A 23531-nucleotide genomic window follows, 5' to 3' on the forward strand; every position below is an offset into this window, starting at 1 on the left:
GAGTGTCTAAATGATGTGTTGTTCATCCTCGTTCTTTTAGAATCCCCAGAAAACAAGGACTCAGTTGATTGTATGAACAGACAACAAGAAGGTGAGTTGGAATCAGTCACTTTCAGGGTCAAGAGTAAGTCCTTGTTGCTAGAGGAGGGGATGGCAGGATCTTGATTAAATTCACAGAGACGTGGCCATAGAAACCATTATTTAGAGATACAAACAATTCATAGAGGAGTGGTTATAATTAATGTTTAGATTGCCCTTCAGTCTGGTGGAGAACTTTCAGATAGTCCCTTATGGTACCTGATCATGTGGAAGGAGCAGTATTACTCCCCCTTCTCATAGAAAAGAATCCTGAGTGGCCAGAGAATTAACAGGACACACAATCTTTCCTTTGCTTGTTCAGTTCAAACAACCCGTTTCATTGGGACACCTCTCTCCACAGCTGGAGGGTATACCATGGCAGATTCTGGCTCTGAACCAGAGTCTCTTGTGCCACACCCAGTGCTCTGTGCACCAGCCCTACCTGCCTACTAGAGCTGGAGCTTGCTCAGCTTTAGAAGCCTCAACTCTTGTCCTCGGCAGGTCAGATGCACTCTAACAGAGAAGGATGATGCGCTTGTGAGCTCCCTCACTGTGCAGGGCTGGTTTTGACTCAGCACAGGGAGCTCCTTGGAGACATGCTCTCCTGCATCTATAAACCAGTTAATCTGGTGGCAGTCCCTGTTCCCTTGTGATGCGTATAGCGGGTTGTGATTTATGCACTGTTGGGGCTATTCTTGCAGTCTAAAGGCTTATTGCTTTATTGATCCACATGTGAAGGTTTGTAACTCAGGGACATGTCGTGGCTGGTTGAGGACAGTCCCCTGTAATCACTTACAGGATCAGATTTTTTTGGGGGGTGGTAGTACTATGGGTTGAATTCAGGTCCCTTGACCACTGAGCCATCTCCCCAATCCTAATTTATATTTTATTTAGAGACAGGGTCCCACTGAGTTGTTCAATGCCTTGCTTTTGCTGAGGCTGGCTTTGAATTCACGACTCTCCTGCCTCAGCTTCCCGAGCCGCTGGGATTACAGGTGTGCGCCACCACGCCCAGCTTTTTTTTTTTTTTTTTTGACTTCTTCATTTCAGAGCCCAGATCAATCTTCCCCCTGCAATAAGGCAGTGTCTTCAGCTTATTTGGGGCTACCTAACAATGAGAGTTATTTGGGGGAATCATTACCCAGCGATGCCTCGTGACCTGTGTCGGCCTGGGTTGCAGACCCTCCAGACCTCTGAGGTTAAGATGTGCTTTTCCGTTGTCTGTTGTGCAAGGGTATCTCGCCGTGGCGGCGGTCAGGAAGTCAGACACTGACATCACCTGGAATTCTCTGAAAGGCAGGAAGTCCTGCCACACCGCGGTGGGCAGGACCGCAGGCTGGAACATTCCCATGGGGTTGCTCTTCAACCAGACAGGCTCCTGTAAATTTGGTAAGGTGACCTGAGGGTATCCTGGGAGGGTCATCTTGAAGGGCTGGTGCTGTGAAACCTCAGGGAAGGGAGCAGAGTAGGGGACTCACAGACTGCGGCCCACAGGTCTCTTTTGGTATAATTGATTTCTCCCTGGGCCACCTCCTGGAGTCACGGAGGCTCAGGGAGGTTTCCCACACACCTCTTTCCAGGTGCCATCTACCTCACCAAGGTAAAAGACTGGAGTATCATTTTTTTTTTCTCTGCACCATAAGAATGTACATAGATCATGAAAAGTACAATTTTTTTTTAACATTTTGGAGACCCAAATCTAAATTCCTCACAGGCCCTGGCTTCCCATCTTGGGGGAAGGCAATTGTCTGCCTCCAAAAAAGGGGGTTTCTGTTTTTAAACAGAACTGAATTCTTACTCCACCCTGCAAAGGAACCTAGATAAGACCTCTAGAGCCTGGCTCAACCTGCTTCTGGGGTTTTCTCTGCCTCCCACATCCCACACTCACTTTGGTTGGCATAATCCATGCCCTGTCTACTGTGGGCACGGTGATATAGAGATGGGTGGCCCATTGTCCCCATGGCTCACCTCTTGTGTAAGCGTCTCCTAGAGGAGCAGGGTCCTGGCTGTGTTATCACTGGGTTTTCGGTTCTGATGGGGGCAGCTTCATGTGCCTCTGCCCCTTCCCAGAAGTGCATGCTGTGGCTCCTTGTGACGACCCCCCAGGTTGGCCCCTGTGCTGTAGGACAGCAGCTAGGATGTGGTGGGAAGCCCCCAGCTTTTCCTGAGGATGACACATAGTATGGCTGTTCCAGTGGCAGGGGCTGCAGGAGTCTGATAATGGGTGACTCGTGCTCAATAGAGCAGGGCTTGTCACCTTTATTTCCTCATTCCTTGGGTTAAATCACGTCATGGGTTAATTCACATTAGGTTCAGCTGTAAGGAACAGAATCCTCCCCTCCAAATAGCAGACACCTAAACAAGACAGAAGTTTATGTCTCTCATATAATTGAAGTCCAGAGGTGGATTGTCCAAAGCTAGTGCAATGATACACAGGGTCAGCAACCTGGCTTCAAACATCTGGCTACTCTGCCATATGTGGTTCCCATGCTCAAGGTCACTTCATGACCCATATCGCAACTGGAGGTCCAGCCTCTGCTTCTACAGTCCAAGTTCAGGATAAAGAAAGGGAAGGTTTCTTATCAGTCCTATAGTCTAGAGATTTTCTGATTTCTGGTGTGTCCTTGGTTGGTGGTAATAGGTCACCTATTGTGACCGTGAATGTGTTCTTTCTGTCCTGGACCATATGCTGAACTAAAACCAAGCTGCATCACCTGTTAGATAAAGGCTGTGTTGATTCAGGTTGGAAGAACTGACTTCCTTTGTTTCTTTTGTTCAGGTGAATTCTTCAGTCAAAGCTGTGCCCCTGGGTCTGACCCAACATCCAATCTGTGTGCTCTGTGTATTGGTGATGAGAAGGGTGAGCATAAGTGTATGCCAAACAATAACGAGAGATACTATGGCTACACTGGGGCTTTCAGGTGAGTCTGTGACTGAGCTCCACCAGGAAGGGTCTGGTCTCTCATCCTGCAACACATTGTCATTGCAGTTCTAAGGGTCCAGGTATGGCCTGACACAGCAGAGCCAGGAGCCATCCTGTGGGCATCAAATGGGCAGTACTAGTGAGGGTTCCCTCCATCACACCCAGAGTGGAGGCTGGACCAGGGTTTGACCTCAGTTCTGCTCTGCTCCTCCCTGTGCTCTGAGCCAAAGTCAACTGCAGCAGACCTCAGTATCCTCATCCTCAAAAAATTAAATGGGTTGAGTGTGTGGTCTTCAAGTGCTTCCTACAATTCAACGTTGTGGGGGGGAATTCTCTTTCCCATGCTCTCTCTGAGGTCTCTAGTGACTCTGGCCTTAGAAATGACCAAAAAAAAAAAAAAAAAGTATTGTAGTGTAGTGAAGGGAAAAATCAACCAACACATAAGCTTCTCAGAATTCACAAGTTGTAAACCTAGAGTGGTCAGAACAACTATCCACAGCCCACGTTATAGTTTTATTGTTTCACAGTGGTACTATTGGAAGGGTGTAAAAAGGCTCTTTTCTCTGGCCCCTTTCTCCATTCTCCTGGAGTATATTTCACCACCAGATGGCATCATGCGTCTAAGAAAGATTGGTCAAATGCTAGCCTTTGAGCTTTTAATGTGAATGCGGTAACTTTTGCTGTAAGGATTGCAATACTCCGATTTGTAAAAATCAAACAAACAAAAATGTTTTTGGAATGTACAAAAATATCTTTAAGGATCTAAGGTGTTGCAAATGGAAAAGTTGTAATGGGACTCCACTCAGAAAATATTGAATAGACACATGTCTGATAAGACTGCATCAGAATCATATGATCCTTTTTTCTTTTTCTGGACCTGTAGCAAAGTCTTATTCCATTGGAATCGTCTGCATTTTAGTATTTCTGTGTTTACTGCTTTGTTTTTTATTCAAATTCTATTTACAATCTGGGCTGCAGGGGGAATTTTTTTTCACTTTTTTTTTATTGGTTGTTCACAACATTACAAAGCTCTTGACATATCATATTTCATACATTAGAATCAAGTGGGTTATGAACTCCCACTTTTACCCCAAATACAGATTGCAGAATCACCTCGGTTACACATCCACATTTTTACATACTGCCATATTAGTGACTGTTGTATTCTGCTACCTTTCCTATCCTCTACTATCCCCCCTCCCCTCCCCTCCCATCTTCTCTCTCTACCCCATCTACTGTAATTCATTTCCCTCCTTGTTTATTATCCCATTCCCCTCACAACCTCTTATATGTAATTTTGTATAACAATGAGGGTCTCCCTCCATTTCCATGCAATTTCCCTTTTTTCTCCCTTTCCCTCCCACCTCATGTCTCTGTTTAATGTTAATCTTTTCTTCCTGCTCTTCCTCCCTGCTCTGTTCTTAGTTGCTCTCATTATATCAAAGAAGACATTTGGTATTTGTTTTTTAGGGATTGGCTAGCTTCACTAAGCATAATCTGCTCTAGTGCCATCCATTTCCCTGCAAATTCCATGATTTTGTCATTTTTTAGTGCTGCGTAATACTCCATGGTGTATAAATGCCACATTTTTTTTTATCCATTCATCTATTGAAGGGCATCTGGGTTGATTCCACAGTCTAGCAATTGTGAATTGTGCTGCTATGAACATCGATGTGGCAGTATCTGCAGGGGGAATTTTTTAACAAAATAATTGGAAGCTGGAACCAGAGGTCTTTCTTATTCACCTTTGCAATTATAACAAACACCCTATTACTGCTGGCTCTTTATTTCTAGTCTCTCACATGGCTCCCTATCCCTCTTCCACTCCACATCTTCACCTCCATTAGCATCCAATACGATTGTGTCATATTCATTATATTATTATGACTAATCAAACATTATTATTATATTAAATATGAGATATGATAAGACTATATTTCCCTTATTGAGCAAAGTTTTAATTTACTTTGGAGTTCATATTGTCCCCTTTCTTATTTGCTGAATTTTCTGAGCTTTCTTTATTCACTAATTCAAATTCTCTGCCGGTAATGTAATCTCTTACCCATGCACAAAGTGTACACACACTGGGTGCTGTCTTGCTTTCATCCCACACTTGGAAATGTTGCTCCTGCAGACTTCTATCCTTCGGCCACAGTCTGATTGGGCGTTCTTTAGGCCACCTTTACATGCATGATCTTAGGAATCCTCTTGGCCATCATCTGGGACTTTGCTCTGTGTTGTTTCTTGTTAGATGGCCTGTTTCCTGGATTTTATATCATCACCTCTCTTTGTCTTATTGGAACAGAGCACACCCCCCATCAGCTTCTTGACTAAGGATGAATAGAAATTGCTATTTTTTTGAGTATTTGCCTGTCTGACATTTTTATTCTATTTTTGAATTGATTTATAGTTTGGGTAACTAGGTCTAGGTTGGACATTTTTTTTCCCCTAGGAATTTTGATAAGATTTCTGAATTTGAGAAATAGCAACATTAGGATATTTTCATTAAACTTGCCTCCTAAAAACAAGCAAAAATGCTGGATTAAGCACATACACACCTACATTCAGACACACAAATTCTTAAAAGCACTAGATAACTGACAAAATAATAAGGAATTATCAGACTAAAATCTAGGGAGGGAATAGGAATTCAGAGAGTGAAGTGGAACCACTTCTATCCTTATTTTGGTAAACTTGACCCTAAGAAATTACCTTACACCCTTAAGGTGAGAGAACCAGAAGAAGCTTCCATGTCCACTCAGTGGATTTTAAGTGCCTGGAAATTTCCTGAAAAATTTAAGCCAGGAACCAATTCTTGCATGGATTTGCAATTCAAACTTTTGCCTCCTTGGATGGTCCAGAAATAAATAAATAAATATATATTAAAGTGGTTCCAGATTAATTGTCTCTCTAGAAACCAGTCTGGAAGACAGAATCCTCAGATTAATTCTCAAAATCTACTTAAAAATTCTCTTTCAATGGCAATGAGCAGTCCATGGTAAAAAGTTACTATAATAATATTAACTGAACACATAAGAGAAAAAAATGCTAGATTTAAATTCAACAGAAAAAAGTATTTTTTAAAAGGAATAAATAGAACTTCTAAAAAGGAAAAAAATATAAAAATAAATATGAAAGAAAAAAATGAACTATGTGATCCATTAGTTTAACAGGAAATAGCTAAAAAGGAAGTTAGTAAGGTGGAAGATATGAAAAAAATAAATTATCTGGAATGTATCACAGGAAGAACAAACAATGGAAAATATAACAAATTTAAAAATTTAAAACCACTAGTACACTGTCATTATTTCTAGAGTTGCTGTTGAGAAATGAGGTATCATTTTTGATTACTGGTTCTTTGTATATGACTTTCTTCTTGAAAATGTTTTGAGCTACTTTTTATGGCAAATTTTTTGAAACTTCAGATTGTTATTTCTTTATGTGGGTCTTTCCCCAATTTATTAGATTGGGTTCTTGGTTGACCATTTCATCTGGAAACTCAAGTTATTTAGTATGGGGAAATTCTTATTTCTTTGACAATTTCCATCCTTCTATTTTCTCTTTAAACTTTTTTTCTGGATTATCATCTGATTCCTTATTATTTATTTTATTATCTTTTCTTTGTCTTACAGTTTCTGGGATATCTGCTCAGTTTAGTTTTATATGGTTTAAAAGAATTTTTATGATGATGATTATTTTTTTACCTTCTAAGAACTCTTTTTGTATTCTGATTCTTCTTTTTTAGAACTTTCTATTCTTGTTTTATGAATTTCTTTCTTTCATATCTTTAATAATATTAATTGTAGTTAAAAAAAAAGCTTTATCATCTCCCCTACATTGTTTCTGTATCCTTTGAGTGTAATTGTTTTGATCTCCATTTCTTGTGGTTTTCCTTCAAATATTTGATGGCCTCTGACTATCCATATTAAGAGTTGGGGGGGAAAAAAAAAGAAGGAATCTCTGGTGTTGACTGTTAGCTCCTATCAGTTGCCAATCTCAGCAAGCACCGGGTCTTCCTGTCGGGTTTCTGGTTTGTGACATTTCATTGTGAGCAACCGATTATCAGATTCTATGGTTATTGTTCTTGAGTTGATCAGATTCCCCAGAACAAAGAAATTTACTATCTGCTTCTTGGGGGAAATCACAGCCTTGACAATCAGCCTTCTGCAAACTGAGTTGGGGAAAAGGGCTGTGACTTAATCTTCTAGAATATAAATTTTTCATTTCACTCTTTGTTTTCAGTGTTCCATGTCTGCCTTCAGCTGTGTTTGATTCTCTAGACTATAGTACTCTTTAGGTTCAACCTCCTAGTGGACAAACCTTTACCCATCTGCCAGGGTGAAGGAGGAGGTGCATGGGGTGTGGGGTGCCTTCTTTTCTCAGCCACTTTCAGTGATATGTAGAGCACCAACTGCCATGCCCCCCCCCCCCCCCACCCCGCCCCGGGGTTCTGCAGTGCACATTAGCTTTCTTCTGAGTTTCAACCCCTTCCAGCTTATAGTACAGCTTTCTTGGCTCTGTTAGGTCAGTAACTGCTCAGCTATTTGCTGTCTGACTTCTGAAGTGGATTATTATCTTCTCTTTCTCTCTCTTTTTTAATAGGTTTTAACAAAATCTCATCAATGTCATTTCATTGGGACTTTTAGAGGAAGGGAGAGAACACAGATGTGTTCTACCTGTCATTTTAAACCATAAACTCCCAGAAATATTTTCATCTTTTACATGTTTACTTTCGTGTTTCCGTTTTTGACATGCATAGTATAAATATTTACAAAAATTCTGTTTCTCTTCTCTTGTAATGTATTGTTTTTTTTGAAACTTCTCAGGTGCCTGGCTGAGAAGGCGGGAGACGTTGCATTTTTGAAAGATGTCACTGTCTTGCAGAACACTGATGGTAGGTGAAGATATTTCCCTTCCTCTTTCAAAGCAGAGTCTTTGGCATCACAACACATCTCAGTGTTTGGTTTTGCAGTGAGGAGGCATTCCAGCAATTCCCAGACTGACTGAAAGAATTCCAAAATTTGACCTTAGTTGGCAACATGGTCACATCTGTAGGTGATACAGTGATTGTGAAGCTGAATTCACACACACACACACACACACACACACACACACACATACATATACACACACCATACTCAGTAGCAAAGGTCTCCCTGGCTTTGTCTAAGCTGAGGAAACTCACCATCTGCCTGGACCAGATCACACATGCCTATGAGTGTGGATGATGTGGATTTTTAAAACTGAACATATGAAAATAATATTTCCCTTTAAAAAAAAGGAAGTAGATCTGGGCATAATGATGCATGCCTGTAATCCCAGCGGTGTGAGAAGCTAAGGCAGGAGCATCACAAGTTCAAAGCCAGCCTCAGAAACTTAGCAAGTCCCTGCCTCTAAATAAGATATCAAAAGGTCTGGGGGTGTGGCTCAGTGATTAAACACCCCTGGGTTCAATCTCTGCTACCAAAAACAAATAAATAAAAAATAGAGTAAAAAAGGAAGTAGAGGCCTCATTCAGCCTCATGTGAGCCTTTGTTCTGGAAGCTCCTTGGGAGAGAGTGGGGACAAAAATTACAGGTGGATGCAGATGAGAAAGGTAATTCACCAGCCGATGGTAGAGCAATCACTCTTCTGATCTCCAGGTTGGAAAAAAAAAAAAAAGCTTCTTCAGTTATTTGCTGTCTTCCAAATAGCATCTCCCTTCTTCAGCCCTGCTCTGCCTCCCACCCCTCAGCTTTAGCAATGGCTGGCTATTTTGTTCCCTGAGAACAGCCTCCACTTCTGCCTCCCTCCTTCAGTGAGCCCTGCAGTCAGCCACTTCTCCCTTCTCTTCCTGCCTCTCCTCTTGTCTCCTGGAAAGGGATTAGGGGCAGACCTGTGGGTCCAGAAGGATGTCAATATCAAATAGTGGGATCTAGAGGACGGTGAGGTGTTTCCTTAAGGTGGGAGGGCAGGAGAGACAGACAAGCAGGGCCTGAACGTGAGCCCGGATATGCGCCCACAGACACATGGGAAATTGCATTTAGGATCTATGGCAGTCAATCAAAGTGGTCTCCAGGGACCAGATCCATGTCAAATTTAATTTCAAGAATCCTAGAAATTCCTATCCTTTCTCTGGTTACACTTAAAGCATTTGAAAAGGAAAGGAAATGTTCCTCTTGAATATAAATGAGCTATAGGTTGAGACACTTAATTAAAAAATCTGAAATGCTCCCAAAGATTTTTGAATACTGACATGACACCCCCAGAAGAAAATTTCACACCTGACCTTATGTGATAGGTTCACAGTCAAAATTCAGGCTAGAAACACTGGAAACACCGTATGACATTATCTTCAGTTCATGGGCATCATGGGTATATGAAACATAAAAGAAATTTGTGCTTTGGTTTGGGTCCTACTCCCAAGTTATCTCATTCTGTATAAGCAAATATGACAAAATTAAAAAAAATTCAAAGCACTTCTGATCCCAGACATTATTGATTAAAAAAAAAAATACTCAACCTGTTTTTTTTTCCTTTCTGGAATTCACTGGAAAATATGGCATAGATGGAGCATTTTCTTAAAAAAAAAAAAAAAAAAACTTAAAGAACTTTTAATATCTTTATTGAGATACAATTTGCAGACTGTAAGTTTCTCCCATTCCAAGTGTGCCATTCAGTGGTCTCCAGCCCACAGAGCTGTACAGCCACCAACAGAGCAAAGAGCACTTGAACAACCCCATGAAGGCCACCTACTCCCTAGTAGCATCACCCCTCCCCACTCCTTCCGCACAGGTGACTGTCCACTTTCTGCTTCTGTGGCGCTGCCTACTCATGCGAATGGAATCATGACTTGTGGTCTTTTGTGATGTCTTCTTTCGCTTAGTGTTTGAGGCCTGTCCGTGTGTGACCTTGGCTTCCTTTTATTGCTGAATAGTGTCCCACTATATGCTAATGTTTGGTTGTCTGAAGTTTGAGTCACTGCCCAGAACAAAGCTTTTTTCTCTCTCCCTCACAGCACCACAACCCCAGTGAATATATTTTTGAGAGGTCAGTGGGAGGGTCACATCCACCCAGAAAGACCCCTGGCTCCACGCAGGGCAGATGTGACTGATACCACCTTCTTTTGTCTTGGTAGGAAAGAACCCGGAGGCATGGGCTAAGGATCTGAAGCTGGATGACTTTGAGCTCCTGTGCCTTGATGGCACCCGGAAGCCTGTGACTGAGGCTCGGAGTTGCCATCTGGCGGTGGCCCCAAATCATGCTGTGGTATCTAGGAAAGATAAGGCAGCACACCTTGAACAGGTGCTGCAGGATCAACAGGTATGGACCACCAGGGCCCCTGGCTTGCTCTTAACTTTGTGGGCTCCTGTTAGGTTGGGTAACCCCTGAGCCAGGTGAATCAGCCTGCACAAGCCTTCTTGGCCCCTCCACTCGACGCTGGTGGGGGCACCATTTGCTCTGAGCCATGGGGAATCTCAAGGAGAAACCACAGAGGCTTCTGACTCTGGGCTTCCTGGGACCGACTTGACTTCTGCCCGAGTCTCTGTGCCCTGGGCTCACATTCCCTGTGTGGCTAAGAGGCAATTACCATCCTCTTCTCTCAGAGAGTGGTGACTGTGGCAGTTTCCCGAGGCTGGGCCACTGAATAATGTTCTGGACAAAGTCCCCTGAGACCACAAACTCAGAGCTTTCTCCATAGATGTAGGTCCATCAATGTGAATGTGATTTGAAGGAAACCCTAAAATTTCCTGAAAATCTGAGATTCTCTACTAGAACTTCTATTTTTATATCACGACACCATTACTCCAGGGGTGCTTCCAAGGCCATGACCCTGGGTATGGAGAAGAGGCTGTGTGCAGCTAAGGAGGGCTGAGTATCCTGCCTGGGGGCAACTGCTTGGTTGGTGGAAAGACTGACTCTCTGAGAAAGCTGACATGTTAGAATTTTCTAGGTGATCAGTTCTTGGAGGGCAGGCCTCAAAAATACTCAGCTGTCCCCTAGTCACCTGCAAGAAGGTCTATGGAAAGAGGCCACAAATTTAGAAGGGAGGAAAGGTGGCAGGAGGTGAGATCAGAAGTGGTGTGAGAATGGAAGAAACAGCCTCCCAGTTCATACATTCTCCTGTTTCCCTTGGCTACTCATGTACTGTCTGACCTTTTGACACAGGTTAAGTTTGGAAGAAAAGGCAGTAGGTGCCCAGGAGAATTCTGCCTGTTCAAGTCTGATACCAAAAACCTTCTGTTCAATGACAACACTGAGTGTCTGGCTAAACTCCATGGCAGAACAACAAGTGAGAAGTATCTGGGACAGCAGTATATCACAGCCGTTGCTAATCTGCAGCAATGCTCAACCTCTGGTAAGAGGACCCTAGAGAGAGCATCACTGAGAAACCATCACTGGTAAAGGTCAAGATTTTAGGGTCAAAATGCATCTTAGAATGCAGATTCTCAAAAGATTCCAATGTAGGGCTGGGTGTGGTGGCGCATGCCCGTAATCCCAATGGCTCCGGTGGCTGAGGTAGGAGGATTGCAAGTTCAAAGCCAACCTCGGCAATGGTGAGACCCTCTCTCTGACTAAAATACAAAATAGGGCTGGGGATGTGGCTCAGTGGTTGAGTGCCCCTGAGTTCAATCCCCAGCACCCCTCCCCAGCAAAAAAAAAAAAAAAAAAAAAATTCAAATGTAGGGAAACTTAACCAGGGAAATGTACCGATCATAATTAAATCCTTTAAAAATATTTAGAAGATATTTCAGAGTGTTGTAAGTCTTCCAATGATGATCCTCAAGTTCCAGCTAGCTTGACACCTCTGTGCACGGTGATCAACCAGATTTGTATTCCTGGTCCCTCACCCAGGGAGGCAGAGGCTTGTTCTCAACTCAGAACAAATTTGCCTGTGAGGGAACATTTAGCAATGCCTGGAGACATTTTTGATTACCACAATTTAGAAGATGCTGCTGGTATCAGATGGGTAGAGTCCAGGGATGCTACTAATGAATGCACAGGACAGCTGCCCACAACAGAGAGTTATCACCAGGCTCCAAATGTCAATGGCGTCAAGGTGAGAAATCCCATCCAGGACTGAGGCACATTTCAGGTCATTTGATGCTAAGGAGGACCACATTTTGATAACTACAGCTTCAGTCAGCAGGGGATTGTGGAGACTGTGTGCCCTTGAGGGATGCTGTCTCTTCCTGCTGACCTCAGGGGCATTCTCAGCATGGTGACTCATGCAAAGTGGGAGCTTGGGAAGTGTTTGCAGAGGGATGATTGAGTGGGTAGAAGAATGTGGTTGCAAACAAATTTGCATTAGTGGCTCACTTTCTGGAACTTAGAAGACCACTACTGCCTTGTGAACTTGAGAGTGTGACAACTGATCACTTGGAGATAGTAGGGAGGGGTGGCAGTGTCCCTTAGGCCAGAGCAGGGGAACGCCCTGGCTGGTGAAGGCTAGACATGCCTGTGTTCTCTGGACACTGCAGTTGCTGAGAGAAGAGATGGGAAAAATGTGGGAGAGGCCCACACTGACTCACGGGGGTGGGAGAAGGCAGAGGAAACCTTTCCAGTGCCCTCCTTGGGTTATTGACTTAAAGAATTGATTTAAACCATCAGTTTTGGAATCTCCTGCTCTGTTGTGTCCCACAGAGCTCCTCGATGCCTGTGCTTTCCTCAGGAAGTAAACCCCAAGAAGACAGACCAGCCTCCCGGAGGGATCTGCAGCCCTTCAGGGCCCACAGCCCCCCGAGCCTGGCTGTGCAGAGCCTTGTCCTCCCCTGGCTAAGGATGCGGTTTGCCAATCCACAGCTTTCACAATTCCCTGCTGTCATCTTAGGAAGAAATAAAATTAGAAATGCTTTTGGATTTTTCTCTTTGTAAAGCATCGTTCATTTTTTTTTCTAGAATTTTATTATGAAGCCATGTGCCTTTCTTTCTTTTGCAGTTTTGGGCACAATGCCCAGTGGTCTGGAATCTGGGGACAGGCCAAGTGACTGTTTTTCCCAGGGAGATCCGATTCATTCACACAGTTGTCTCTGTATGTGTGTATGTGTGTGCCTGTAGACCCATGTGTATGTATGTGTGTGTCCAGGTCGTGTGTGCACACGCGTACATGTGTATGCCTTAGCATTTGTGTGTACACGTGAAGGTGTGTGTGAGTGTTTTTTTTTTTAATTGATTTTTTAAAAAATACATGACAGTGGAATGCATTACAATTCTTATTACACGTATACAGCACAATTCTTCATATCTCTGGTTGTATATAAAGTATGTTGTCACCAATTTGTGTCTTCATATATGTACTTTGGATAATGATGTCTATCACATTCTACCATCTTTGCTAATCCCCTGTCCCCTTCCTTTCCCTCCCACCCCTCTGCCCTATCTATTCCTCCCATGCTCCCCCTCCCTACCCCAATATAAGTCAGTCTCCGTATATCAGAGAAAACATTCGGTATTTGTGTTTTGGGGACTGGCTAACTTCACTTAACATTATCTTCTCCAACTCCATCCATTTACCTGCAAATGCCATGATTTTATTCTCTTTTACTGCTGAGTAAAAAATTCCATTGTGTATATATGCCACATTTTTTTATCCATTCATCCACCGAAAGGCATCTAGTTTGGCTCCACAGTTTAGCTATTGTGAATTGTGCTGCTAGAAACATTGATGTGTCTCTATAGTATACTGTTTTTAAGTCTTTTGGGTATAAACTGAGGAGAGGGATAGCTGGATCAAATGGTGGTTCCATCCCCAGATTTCCAAGGAATCTCCATACTGCTTTCCATATTGGCTGCACCAATTTGCAATCCCACCAATTTGCAATGTATGAGTGTACCTTTTCCCCCACATCCTCGCCAACACTTATTGTTATTGTCTAAGCACCAAAAAAATCCAAATAACCCAATCAACAAATGGGCCAAGGACCTGAATAGACAGATACTCCTCAGAAGAGGATATGCAATCAATCAACAAATATATGAAAAAATGTTCATCATCTCTAGCAATCATAGAAATGCAAATCAAAACTACTCTAAGATATCATCTCACTCCAGTGTGTGAGTGTTTTCAACGTAGGACAGAAATAGAGGATATAAGAATACAAGGATGAGTGAAAAAACTGGATATAAGGAAGATTCGAGACTATTTGGTATTTAAAGTAAATATCATCTGGTATAGTAAATGTGTAAATTTGGACCAAATAGGGAAATGCGTGAAGACTTCTAGACCTTGGCCTTATTGGCTCTCGCCCTCTGGTTAATCTCTAGTTACCAGCTTTCTACCCTTTGGCTCCCCCATGCTCTTCAGAGCACGGTCCAAGCTGATTATCTTCACTTTCTTCCTTTCCCTTCTCTTTCCCCACCGGTGATTTGCCTCCGACCTAGTCACTGCCCTGAAGTGGTTCAGGAAAAGGACTCCATGTCTTCCCATGATCAGGTGAGGGACTTCAGCTGTCTTCCTGTGGGCCCTCTGCTGCTGACCCTGCTGGCCCTGTGCTCCTGGGAGTCCATCTCTGCCACCACACCTTCCCTTCCTGCCCTGCTGGCTCACATTCCTTGTGACAGAGTCGGTCTCCATGGCCCAGGTGGCTCCCCCACTCCAGGTCATCTCTAAGCCTGGCCATACACCTCTACTGGGGTGGCTAAGTCCCCACCCTTTCTCTAAGTTCAATTCCTCTCCCTGCTTATTTGCCATATTTTCTCATGTTTGTTTCCCACTTTCCCTGTGGTTCTGTGTATTCTACAAACAAAATACCCTGTGGATTCAGAGTAATCCAATTCCTACTGAATTAAAAAAAAATTCTTTGAATTTTAAACAATTCCTATGAATTCTTTTCCCCCAGGGTTTGTATACACCCCCTCCACCCCGTGTCCTGGACTGCATTTCTTTTTACCAACGCAATCATGAAATCCAATTTAACATTTTTCATTGAAAACAGTCTTTATTTCTTATGTCCATAAAAATTACTGGACTTAACTCATTAACAGGCAGGAGGAAGCGAGGAGCTGAGGAATGGTGTGGGAATTGAGAGGAGGTTTTCAGAGTGATTTTAGTCGCGCTCCATGCATCCCTAGGCTAGTTCCATGTTAATTCCCTCCCATTTCTTTCTTTTTATCTTTGCAGGGAGGTACAGGGGATTGAACTCAGATTGAACTGAGCACATCCCCAGCCCTATTTCATATTTCATTTAGAGACAAATTCTCATTGAGTTGCTTAGTGCCTTGCTTTTGCTGAGGCTGGCTTTGAACTCAGGATCCTCCTGCCTTAGCCTCCCCAGCTGCTGAGATTACAGGAGTGGGCTACAATGCCTGGCAAGAAGATTCTTTTTAAAAATATATTCATGTCATGATGTGTTGCAGGGCCTGATCTTGAACCCTCATGGAGGAATGCTTATCTTGATCATTGTGCAGCAGTGAAGTCCTAATATAGAATGGAGCAGAGTGCTGTCAGAACACTGGCAAGCACCATTTCCTTGTTCTTTTCACAAGAAGTTATTCCCCTGTTGGTATAAGGCTGGCCTACATGGCAGTTTCTGGACTCTTGGTGTCTGGATCCTGTAAAATATGTGGTGTATCACCTCTGGCCTATCATGACTGTTATATGTAAATTGGCACATATCCACTATATATATATTTTTTTCCTTTTTTTTTTCTGTGCAATAAAGCAGACACAGTTCTCTGAAACCATCTCCAGAAGTGTTTCTCCACGCCCTCAAGATCTCCATAGTTGATGCTGGAAGGATAAACCCCTCAGCAATGATGCATTATTCTGATTTTTTATTTTGACAAAATTCTTAACTTATTAACAGCCAGGAGGAACCGAGGAGCTGCCATGATACCTTTCCAGTTTTATCATGGAAAAACTTGCAGAGTTGCATGATATATAAGAAAGTTAAATATGAGAAAGTTCATTTTCTGTATTAAAGAACATGACACAACAGTTGGAAAAACATGCAGACCATCCACATGTAAGAACAGAGACAGATCTCTAAGATACATTGTTTGTTAAAGCAAATTAAAGAGTAGTACATTCAATGCAAACATTTCTGTTGAAAACATGTATGTCCTTACTTTTGAAAAAAAAAAAAAAGGTAAACTAGACAATAATAACATAAAGTGACCTGAAGGACTAGGGCAGACAAGTGGAAGGGGCGAGAGGAGAGGGAGAACACTCACTTGAATTCACCTTTTTATGTGGCGTTTCATTTTGGAAGCATGTTAATGTTTTATAACAGTATTCAAAAATGGTGAGGAAAAAATGCCAAAACTAAATTCAAGTAAAAACAAATGAACTGAAACTCAACATAACATAACTACTACAAAAACAGGGAAAAGGGAATCCCTGTAACATTTGAGCATGGTAATTTAACTAGATAGCTGCAGTCTAGGAAAAGAGAACAAGAAGTGCAAACAAGTTCTGTTTGAAGTTCTGATATGAGGGTAGCAATTCTGAAACCTTTTTATGTGTGTGTAGAATTGAGAAATGAGCGTTGATTTTGGGACCCACAGTTACCATGAAAGAAAGAAGACAGGACTATGGAATGGGCAAAGTGAGGCACAGCCTGCCTCCTGGGCTGGAGTGGGAGGTGTCAGTGTGGACTCAAGCACTTTTTTTTTTTTTTTTTTTAGTATTAAAGGTCGACTAATGAGAAGATTGAATTTTTTTTGGAGGGTTATTCTAAACATTTTGCTTAATTGGGGCTTCAAAGTTGGTATCCTCCATTATTATTATTTTTTTAAATTTTTAATTGTAGATGGGCCTTGATATTTATTGATTGATCCTTATGTGGTGCTGAGGATGGAACCCAGGGCCTCACACATGCCAGGCAAGGGCTCTACCACTGAGCCACAACCCTAGACCTTGTATTCTCCATTATTACCATTAATTGCAAATGTTCATCTGTTGATGCTGATATGTAGTGAGATTTTACATATTTCATCTTTGAAAATGTCTTCACCTAGTTAGGTGCTGTCAAATGCTAATGCCAATTTGTAAACATATGATTTTTTTAATTGTATTTTGTCTGTAGTTTGCACCTTAAATGTCCCCTAAAGACCTGGCTGCCAAGTGTTAAAGACGTGGCTGCTAGCTGGTGGCTCTGTTGGGAGGAAGTGGAACATTTCAGATGTAGGACCTAGTAGAAGCTTGTTAGGTCACTGGGGTGTGCCCTTGAAGGGGATTTTGAGGCCTGGCCCCTTCTTGTCTCTCTTTCATTTCCCAGCTGTGATGAAGTGAGCATTCTCCTCTGCCAAGTGCTCCTGCCATGATGTGCTGTTCTCCCACAGGCCCAAAGCAACAGGTCCAAGTGACCAGACACCAAAACCTCAGAAAGCATGAGTCAAAATAATTTTTTTAAAATTTGTTCCAATTTATTTATACATGAAAGTAGAATGCATGTTGACACATCAAACATAAATGGAGTATAACCTCTTTTTCTTCTGGTTTTACTTTTTATAAGTTGTTTACCTCACTTCTTTTGTCACTGTGATGGAAAGCTGACTAGTGAAATATTTATTAGTTGAAAGATACTTAAAGAATTCTATGAGCTTCTTTTCTGTTTCTTTCTAGCATGGCATGCCATTAGATTCGAGGTCACTTCCACTTGAAGTGCTTCAACTTCACAGTTTGGTTGGTTTTGAAATATGGAAATCTTTTTTGTCCTTGCATTGAGGTTTTTAAAAACACTGAAACTCTAGTCTGAGCTTAGATAATAAATCTAATGCAAACATATATGCAAATGGGATCTCATTTCTAATGTTAACTTTGCAGCATGGGAAAGCACATAAGATGGATAAACATTCTTATGATTCAAACGTCGGTTATCAAATTTACTGTGGTATGTTTCATATATAAGTGATGTTCTGGCTTGTGATTTTATGTTACATTTCTTAAGAAACATAATTAAGTCTTTGGAAAAATCTAATCTCCAACCAAATGCTAATACCAATCTGCAAACATATGATTTTTTAATTGTGAAAGTTTGTCAGTAGTTTGCACCTTATTTGGTGCTCTAGGAGGCAGATGAGTGCGGTTATTTTTGTTTCAATTTTTTTTGACTGCTGTAATCAAATATGGTTTAATTAACTCATCCTAAGTAAATGGCTTTCCTTGCTTCCTAACAAATGAGCCCTTCAGAAAATCATTTTCAGTTTCTGTTTTGGGGAAGAATTTCTGTTGTGATGAGCTATTCCACTTTAACATTTCTAATTTTTCTGACTTTTCCCCCTGTGAATTGGGAACTGTGTGTTGAGTGCTTATTGTGAACATGATAACACACAATGTGTTCTTTAGCATCACATCTTGAGTCTGTTTTGTGTTGCAATAATGGGATTTCAGAGACTGAGTAATTTAAAAAGAAAATGCATTGTTTCCCCTTATAGTTCTGGAGATTGGAAAGTCCAAGGTCAAGGAACTGGCATCTGGTGAGAGTCATTGTGCTATGTCACCCTATGGCAGAGATGGAAGGGCAAGATGGCTCAGGAGAGCAAGAAGGAGCCCATCTTGCTTTATCAGAAACCCACTTCTGAGATAACTAACTCACTCCTGTAATAGTAACATTAGTATATTCATGACCTTTGGGAAACCTAATCACCTCTTAGGGTCATCTCTCAACCCAGTTGTATTGGAAATTTAGTTTCTAACACATGAACTTTGGGGGACCCATTTTAACCATAGAACATAATAGATACAATGCTTTGCCATGTAATCTGATGACAAAATAATCCATGCTCCCTAGTGTCATTCCAAATTCATGTGGCATTCCAAGTCCACGACTCTCTTTTCTCTTGTTGTCACTGGATCTACAGACACTGCTTATAAACATAAAATGAAGTCTTACTGGAATGATGATGTATCGACTGGGAACACTGTTGCAGCGAACCTGCTCCCTGTGGCTGGTAATGCACCAAGCAGCAGCTGGAAGCCACCAGAGTGGCACATACAGACTGTCTCAACTCCTAGCAGCCATTGGCCATACATATGTAAATGAACACGGCTGTAAGCCAATAAAACTATTTATGGGCACTGAAAAGTGAATTTCATATGATTTTTATGTGTCATGAAATATTATTATTTTCTGATTGTTTTCCTGTTTGAACATGTAAAAGTCATTTTTTGATCATGGGCTGCAAATGGGCGAGAGGCTGAATGTGGCCCCAGGGCAGTAGTTTGGTGACCCCTTTTCTAGTATCTAGACATTGGTTGTCTGTCTCCTCCCTTCCACTCCTTGAGGTGGGCTCTGCTCCCTGATGTGCCAGGTCCAGGTCCTCAGCATATTCTTCAAGCATAACAGTGATGACCTTGGCCCCTACTGCACTGTGTCTTGTGGGCCTGCGGAAGCTTCTCTGCAGCATCACCTCAGTTGCTTGGGCCTAGCCTGCTGTCCACTGTGCAGGTGTGCGTGGGCACAGCGGTGCCCTCTGAGCTGCAGGAGCTCTGGAGCTGCCACCTGCACTTGTTGTAGAGCCACGGCCAGGTGCTCTGGTGCAGAAGGACTGGCAGGTGCACCTGTGGCCTCCTGACCAGCAGTGTAGGTTCACTTTTGAGGGAAAAGTCAAGCACTCTGTGTGGCTGCAAACCTCTTGTCACTCCAGGAGGGACATTGTGCTTTCAGGTCTGGGGAGAGTGGAGTCACAGCCTGAGGTGATGCCTGTTCCCCACCCCCACCTCCCACCCCCAGGAATTGGCTTTCACCTATGAAGGGCTTTCAGAATCATTTATTTGATGATTGTTTTCAGAAATAACCACAGGCCTGTCCTGAGTGGGTAAAAGAAGAGGCCTGGGCAGTGGGACACCTGGGGCTTCACCCAGTCCTGCTGTGTGTGGCTGAATAGCTGTCCCTTCACTTCTCTGGGCTCACTGCATTGTGGGTAAAATGAGGGGCTTAGGTTTGTTCTGTCTCTTGCTCCACAACAGACTGAGTTTGACCCCAATTATTAGAGACTGGGGAAGAAGATTCTTTTAAAATATGTCCTGTGGACAACCGCTATGGACAGAATATTTATTTCCTCCCAAATTAATATGTTGAAACCTAATCCCTAATGTAATGATATTAGAAGATCTGGTCTATGGGAGTTGATTAGGTCATGAGAGCGGAGCCCTCAGGGTCAGGATTAATGTCCTCATAAAAGAGGCCCCAGAGAGCTCCCTCCTTCCTTCTACCATGTGAGCTTACAGTGAAAAGACAGCCAACTATGAACCAGGTGTTGGCTCTCACCAAACACCTGGGTGATGCCTGCCTCTCTATCTTGCGTTCCCAGCCTCCAGAACTGTGAGAGATACTGTTTTACTGGACTAAGACACCAGCCTCTTCTTTTGTTCTTATTTAGACAGTATCAAAAATCAGTTTCCCCTTCAACTTTGTTCTCTTGGAAATTTCTATTTATACCAGATAAGGTCAAAGAAGGGTTCAATAAGCATCCGTCTCTCCTCCCTCTGGATTTACAACTGTTAGCATTTTTTTTTTTTTTTGGCAGCAGCAACTCCTTTACTTTATTTCTTCCCTGTGTAAAAGAAAATTAAAGTTTTGCAGCTTTCCTTTCCTGCTCTCAGGTCCCCAATCAGTCAAGTGACCACAGGCACCAAATCTTAGGCTGGATAACAGCACAGGCCTCAGACACCTGCCTCCAATTTTGAGGTCCAAATGGATATTTGTGTAAGTCAGCATTAAATCCATCAAAAGAGAAAAGCGCCACTCAAAACCCGTGGGGGCAGCTAGGCCTGAAGCTTTAGGGTAGATCAGAGGCAGTCTTCTGAGGAATGAGTCTCAAGACAAGAGGCCACCTAAGCTTGGTTGGATGGAACCCCACAATAATGATGGTCACCTCTGTTTGTGTAGAGGGCTGCTGAGGGTAAGTCAGCTCAGTTGTCTGAAGAAAAGTGGCACACACAAATCTTTCAAAGGAAGCAATCAAAGTAGTATCCTGGTCACAGCTCCATCTTCATGTGCCCAAGTGGTTGCTGGGTCAGCTGCAGGGCAGAGGCAGGCTTCCAAGGAGAGGGAGACAATGGGGTATTTCTAGGTCATATAAGCCTGTCTCTCAGGAGATTTCCAGGAGGGAAATCTCATTCTCGGGGTCGATTGACCATGACTTTGCCCAGGGCCTCCAACACCTCTCGCTTGTAGTCTTCGAAGTCCCCATCAATTTGGCTAACACTTTGCTCCTCCACTACCCACAGTTGGCAGTTGGTTTCTGTGATGAGTCGGGCATCATGGCTGATGACAATCACAGCACCCTTGTACTCATTGATGGCCTCCCCCAGAGCATCGATAGATTCTATGTCCAAGTTATTGGTTGGCTTGTCCAAGATGAGGACGTGGGGCTCCCGACAGGCCAGCTCTGCAAAGACAACTCGGGCTTTCTGCCCACCAGAGAGTTTGCAGATCTGGATGGTGTGAGCATGACTCTCAAGGCCAAAGCAGCCCAGGCACTTGCGTGCATCCTGGTAGGCCAGGTGTAAGCTCTGCTGCAGATATTCAGCGGGCGTTTCCTCTATGTGCAGCTACTCTGCATATGACTGGTTGAAGAAGCCAATTTTCAATCGGTGATTCTTTCTCATTTCCCCATGTGTCGGTGTCAGCTTGCCTGTCAGCAGCAGGAGCAGTGTGCTTTCCCCCACACCATTAGGGCCCACGATGCATATCCTTGAGTCCATGTCGATGCCAAAATCCAGGTTCTTAAAGAGTGGTTTCTGCCCCACATAGCCAAATGTCACACCATGCAGACCCAGCACAGGAGGGCTGAGTGGCGGGGGATTTGGGAAAGTGAAGCGCACAGTGTACTCCTTCAGGCGCTTCAGGAGCCCAGGGGCTTCCTGGGATTCCTCATCTTGGTTTTTCCGACAGCATTTCTGCTGTTTTCGAGTCAGGGCCTCCTTTGTTTGCTTTTCTGCCTGCTTGGTGGACTTGCCACCAGCCTTCAGCTCCTTCAGCTTTTTTTCCTGCTTCTCATACTGTTTCAGCAGTTCTTTCTGCTTTTGCTGGTACATCTTCTTGAAGGTCGTGTAATTGCCTCTATAGTAGTGGAGCCGCTCCTTGCCGTGGGCCGAGATACTGAACTTCTCCAGCTTGACATCAGATGCATTTTCTAACATGGCCTGTCGGGAGGACACCTCTGTCTGGGATACAGAGAAGTCATTTTCCGCAGCATTAGCTGCTTTTAATGAAGCCACCTGGCGCTCATAATCCATCTGTTTCTTGAGCCTTTTCTTCTCCTTTTTGCTAAGGTGAGCATAGGGATTATCTGCCTTTGACTCTCCCTCTTCCTCCCCTCCTTCCTCTGAACCCTGTTTTGACTTTTTGGCCTTCTCTTTTCCTTGTTTGGGAGGCTCCTTTTCTTTCGTCATTTCATCTTCTTCATCTTCCTCTTCACTATCCAGAGCAGCAAATTTATTTTGACACTTGGCCTTCCCTTTCGACTTTTCTTCCTTTTCCTTTTTGCCCTTGAGCCCAGGATGTTGCTCCTCAGACACAGCCTTATCGATCTGATTCTTCTCTGGCTTAGCAGCCTTAGGAGGAGGCTTTTCTTCCTCCTCCTCTTCTTCACTCTGATCCTGAATCAGGGCTGCAAAAACATTACCACCCTTGGTCTTCTTTCCTGCTCGGGGAATTGGGGCAGGTATCTCATCCTCTTTGTCACTGGCAGGTACAGAAAGGTGCTCCATAAGCTCTTTTTCCTCTCCATCATCATCCACATCCTTCTTCCGCTGGCCTTTTCGAGGGTCTCGCTTCTTCTTTTGCTGCTGTTGCTGTTGCTGCTGCTTTTGCTGCTGTTGTTCCTTCTCCTTGAGCACTTTCTCTTCTTCCCCAGCCTGTTTATCTTCTACTGCCAGCTCCTCCAAGAATGTCTTTTTGGTCTTCTTGTCCTTCTTCCCTTTCTTCACCACCTTGTCTGCGGGACTTGGGCTGTCTCCGTCCCCGATCCACTCGGGCTCCAGTGGTTGCTGCTTGGGTCCCTTCGGCATTGCGGCGGCAGTTACTGCTACCCTGGCGGAGCCCTGTGCTGTTTCCCAACTGTTAGCATTTTGACATATTTTCCCCTCTTTCTTTTTATGTGGTGTGTGTGTGTGTGATGGAATGATTTGAATGACATTTGTTATGGACCACATGTTTGTGGCTGCCTTCAATTCATATGCTGAAATCCTAACCCCCAAAGTGATATATAGAGATGGGAATATGGTGGGGGATGACTAGGTCAGGAGGTCTCCCCGCCATGATGGGATTAGTGCAGCTATGAGAAGAGACACAGGAGAAGGTCTCTTGCTCTCCCTCAGCCATGGAAGGGGACGGGGAGAAGACAGCTGTCTGCAGGTGGAAGTGGCCCTCTGCCAGCACAGGACTTTCTGGTACCTCCACCTTGGACTTACCAGCCTCCAGAACCGTGATAAGTAAGTATTGCTTGAACCACTCGTCTATGGAGTTCTCATTGTAGTTGTCTGAACTGACTAGGACCGTATTTCATAGAACAAGGACATTCTTCTTATCATCAAAATTTCAGTGTCATGCTTGAAAATGAAAATTCCGTGTCATCTGACACCCTGCTCACGTTCATATTC

At 43.3% G+C, this 23531-nt stretch overlaps 2 protein-coding genes across 2 annotated transcripts in view; one reads left to right on the forward strand and one right to left on the reverse strand.

Annotated features, from left to right (window-relative positions):
• LTF (lactotransferrin) overlaps nt 1-12818 on the forward strand; it is a 30239-nt gene extending 17421 nt beyond the window's left edge. Inside the window, exons 11-17 of the mRNA XM_081287743.1 lie at nt 41-91; nt 1312-1467; nt 2858-2999; nt 7828-7895; nt 10119-10303; nt 11150-11339; nt 12626-12818. Coding sequence (XP_081143869.1) covers nt 41-91; nt 1312-1467; nt 2858-2999; nt 7828-7895; nt 10119-10303; nt 11150-11339; nt 12626-12660 — 827 coding nt within the window. The 3' untranslated portion in view covers nt 12661-12818. The remainder of the gene's footprint in view (nt 1-40; nt 92-1311; nt 1468-2857; nt 3000-7827; nt 7896-10118; nt 10304-11149; nt 11340-12625) is intronic.
• Nucleotides 12819-21041: 8223 nt separating this feature from the next.
• On the reverse strand, nt 21042-22980 carry LOC308645539 (ATP-binding cassette sub-family F member 1-like; the record flags this gene model as incomplete). The annotated part of the gene is given in 2 exon segments (XM_081287744.1): nt 21042-21479; nt 21483-22980. Coding segments are annotated over 2 exon segments (1896 nt in total). The 5' UTR covers nt 22941-22980.
• Nucleotides 22981-23531: the final 551 nt, after the last annotated feature.

Source organism: Spermophilus citellus (assembly GCF_964194105.1).
Source record: "Spermophilus citellus genome assembly, chromosome: 3".
NCBI lineage: Eukaryota > Metazoa > Chordata > Mammalia > Rodentia > Sciuridae > Spermophilus > Spermophilus citellus.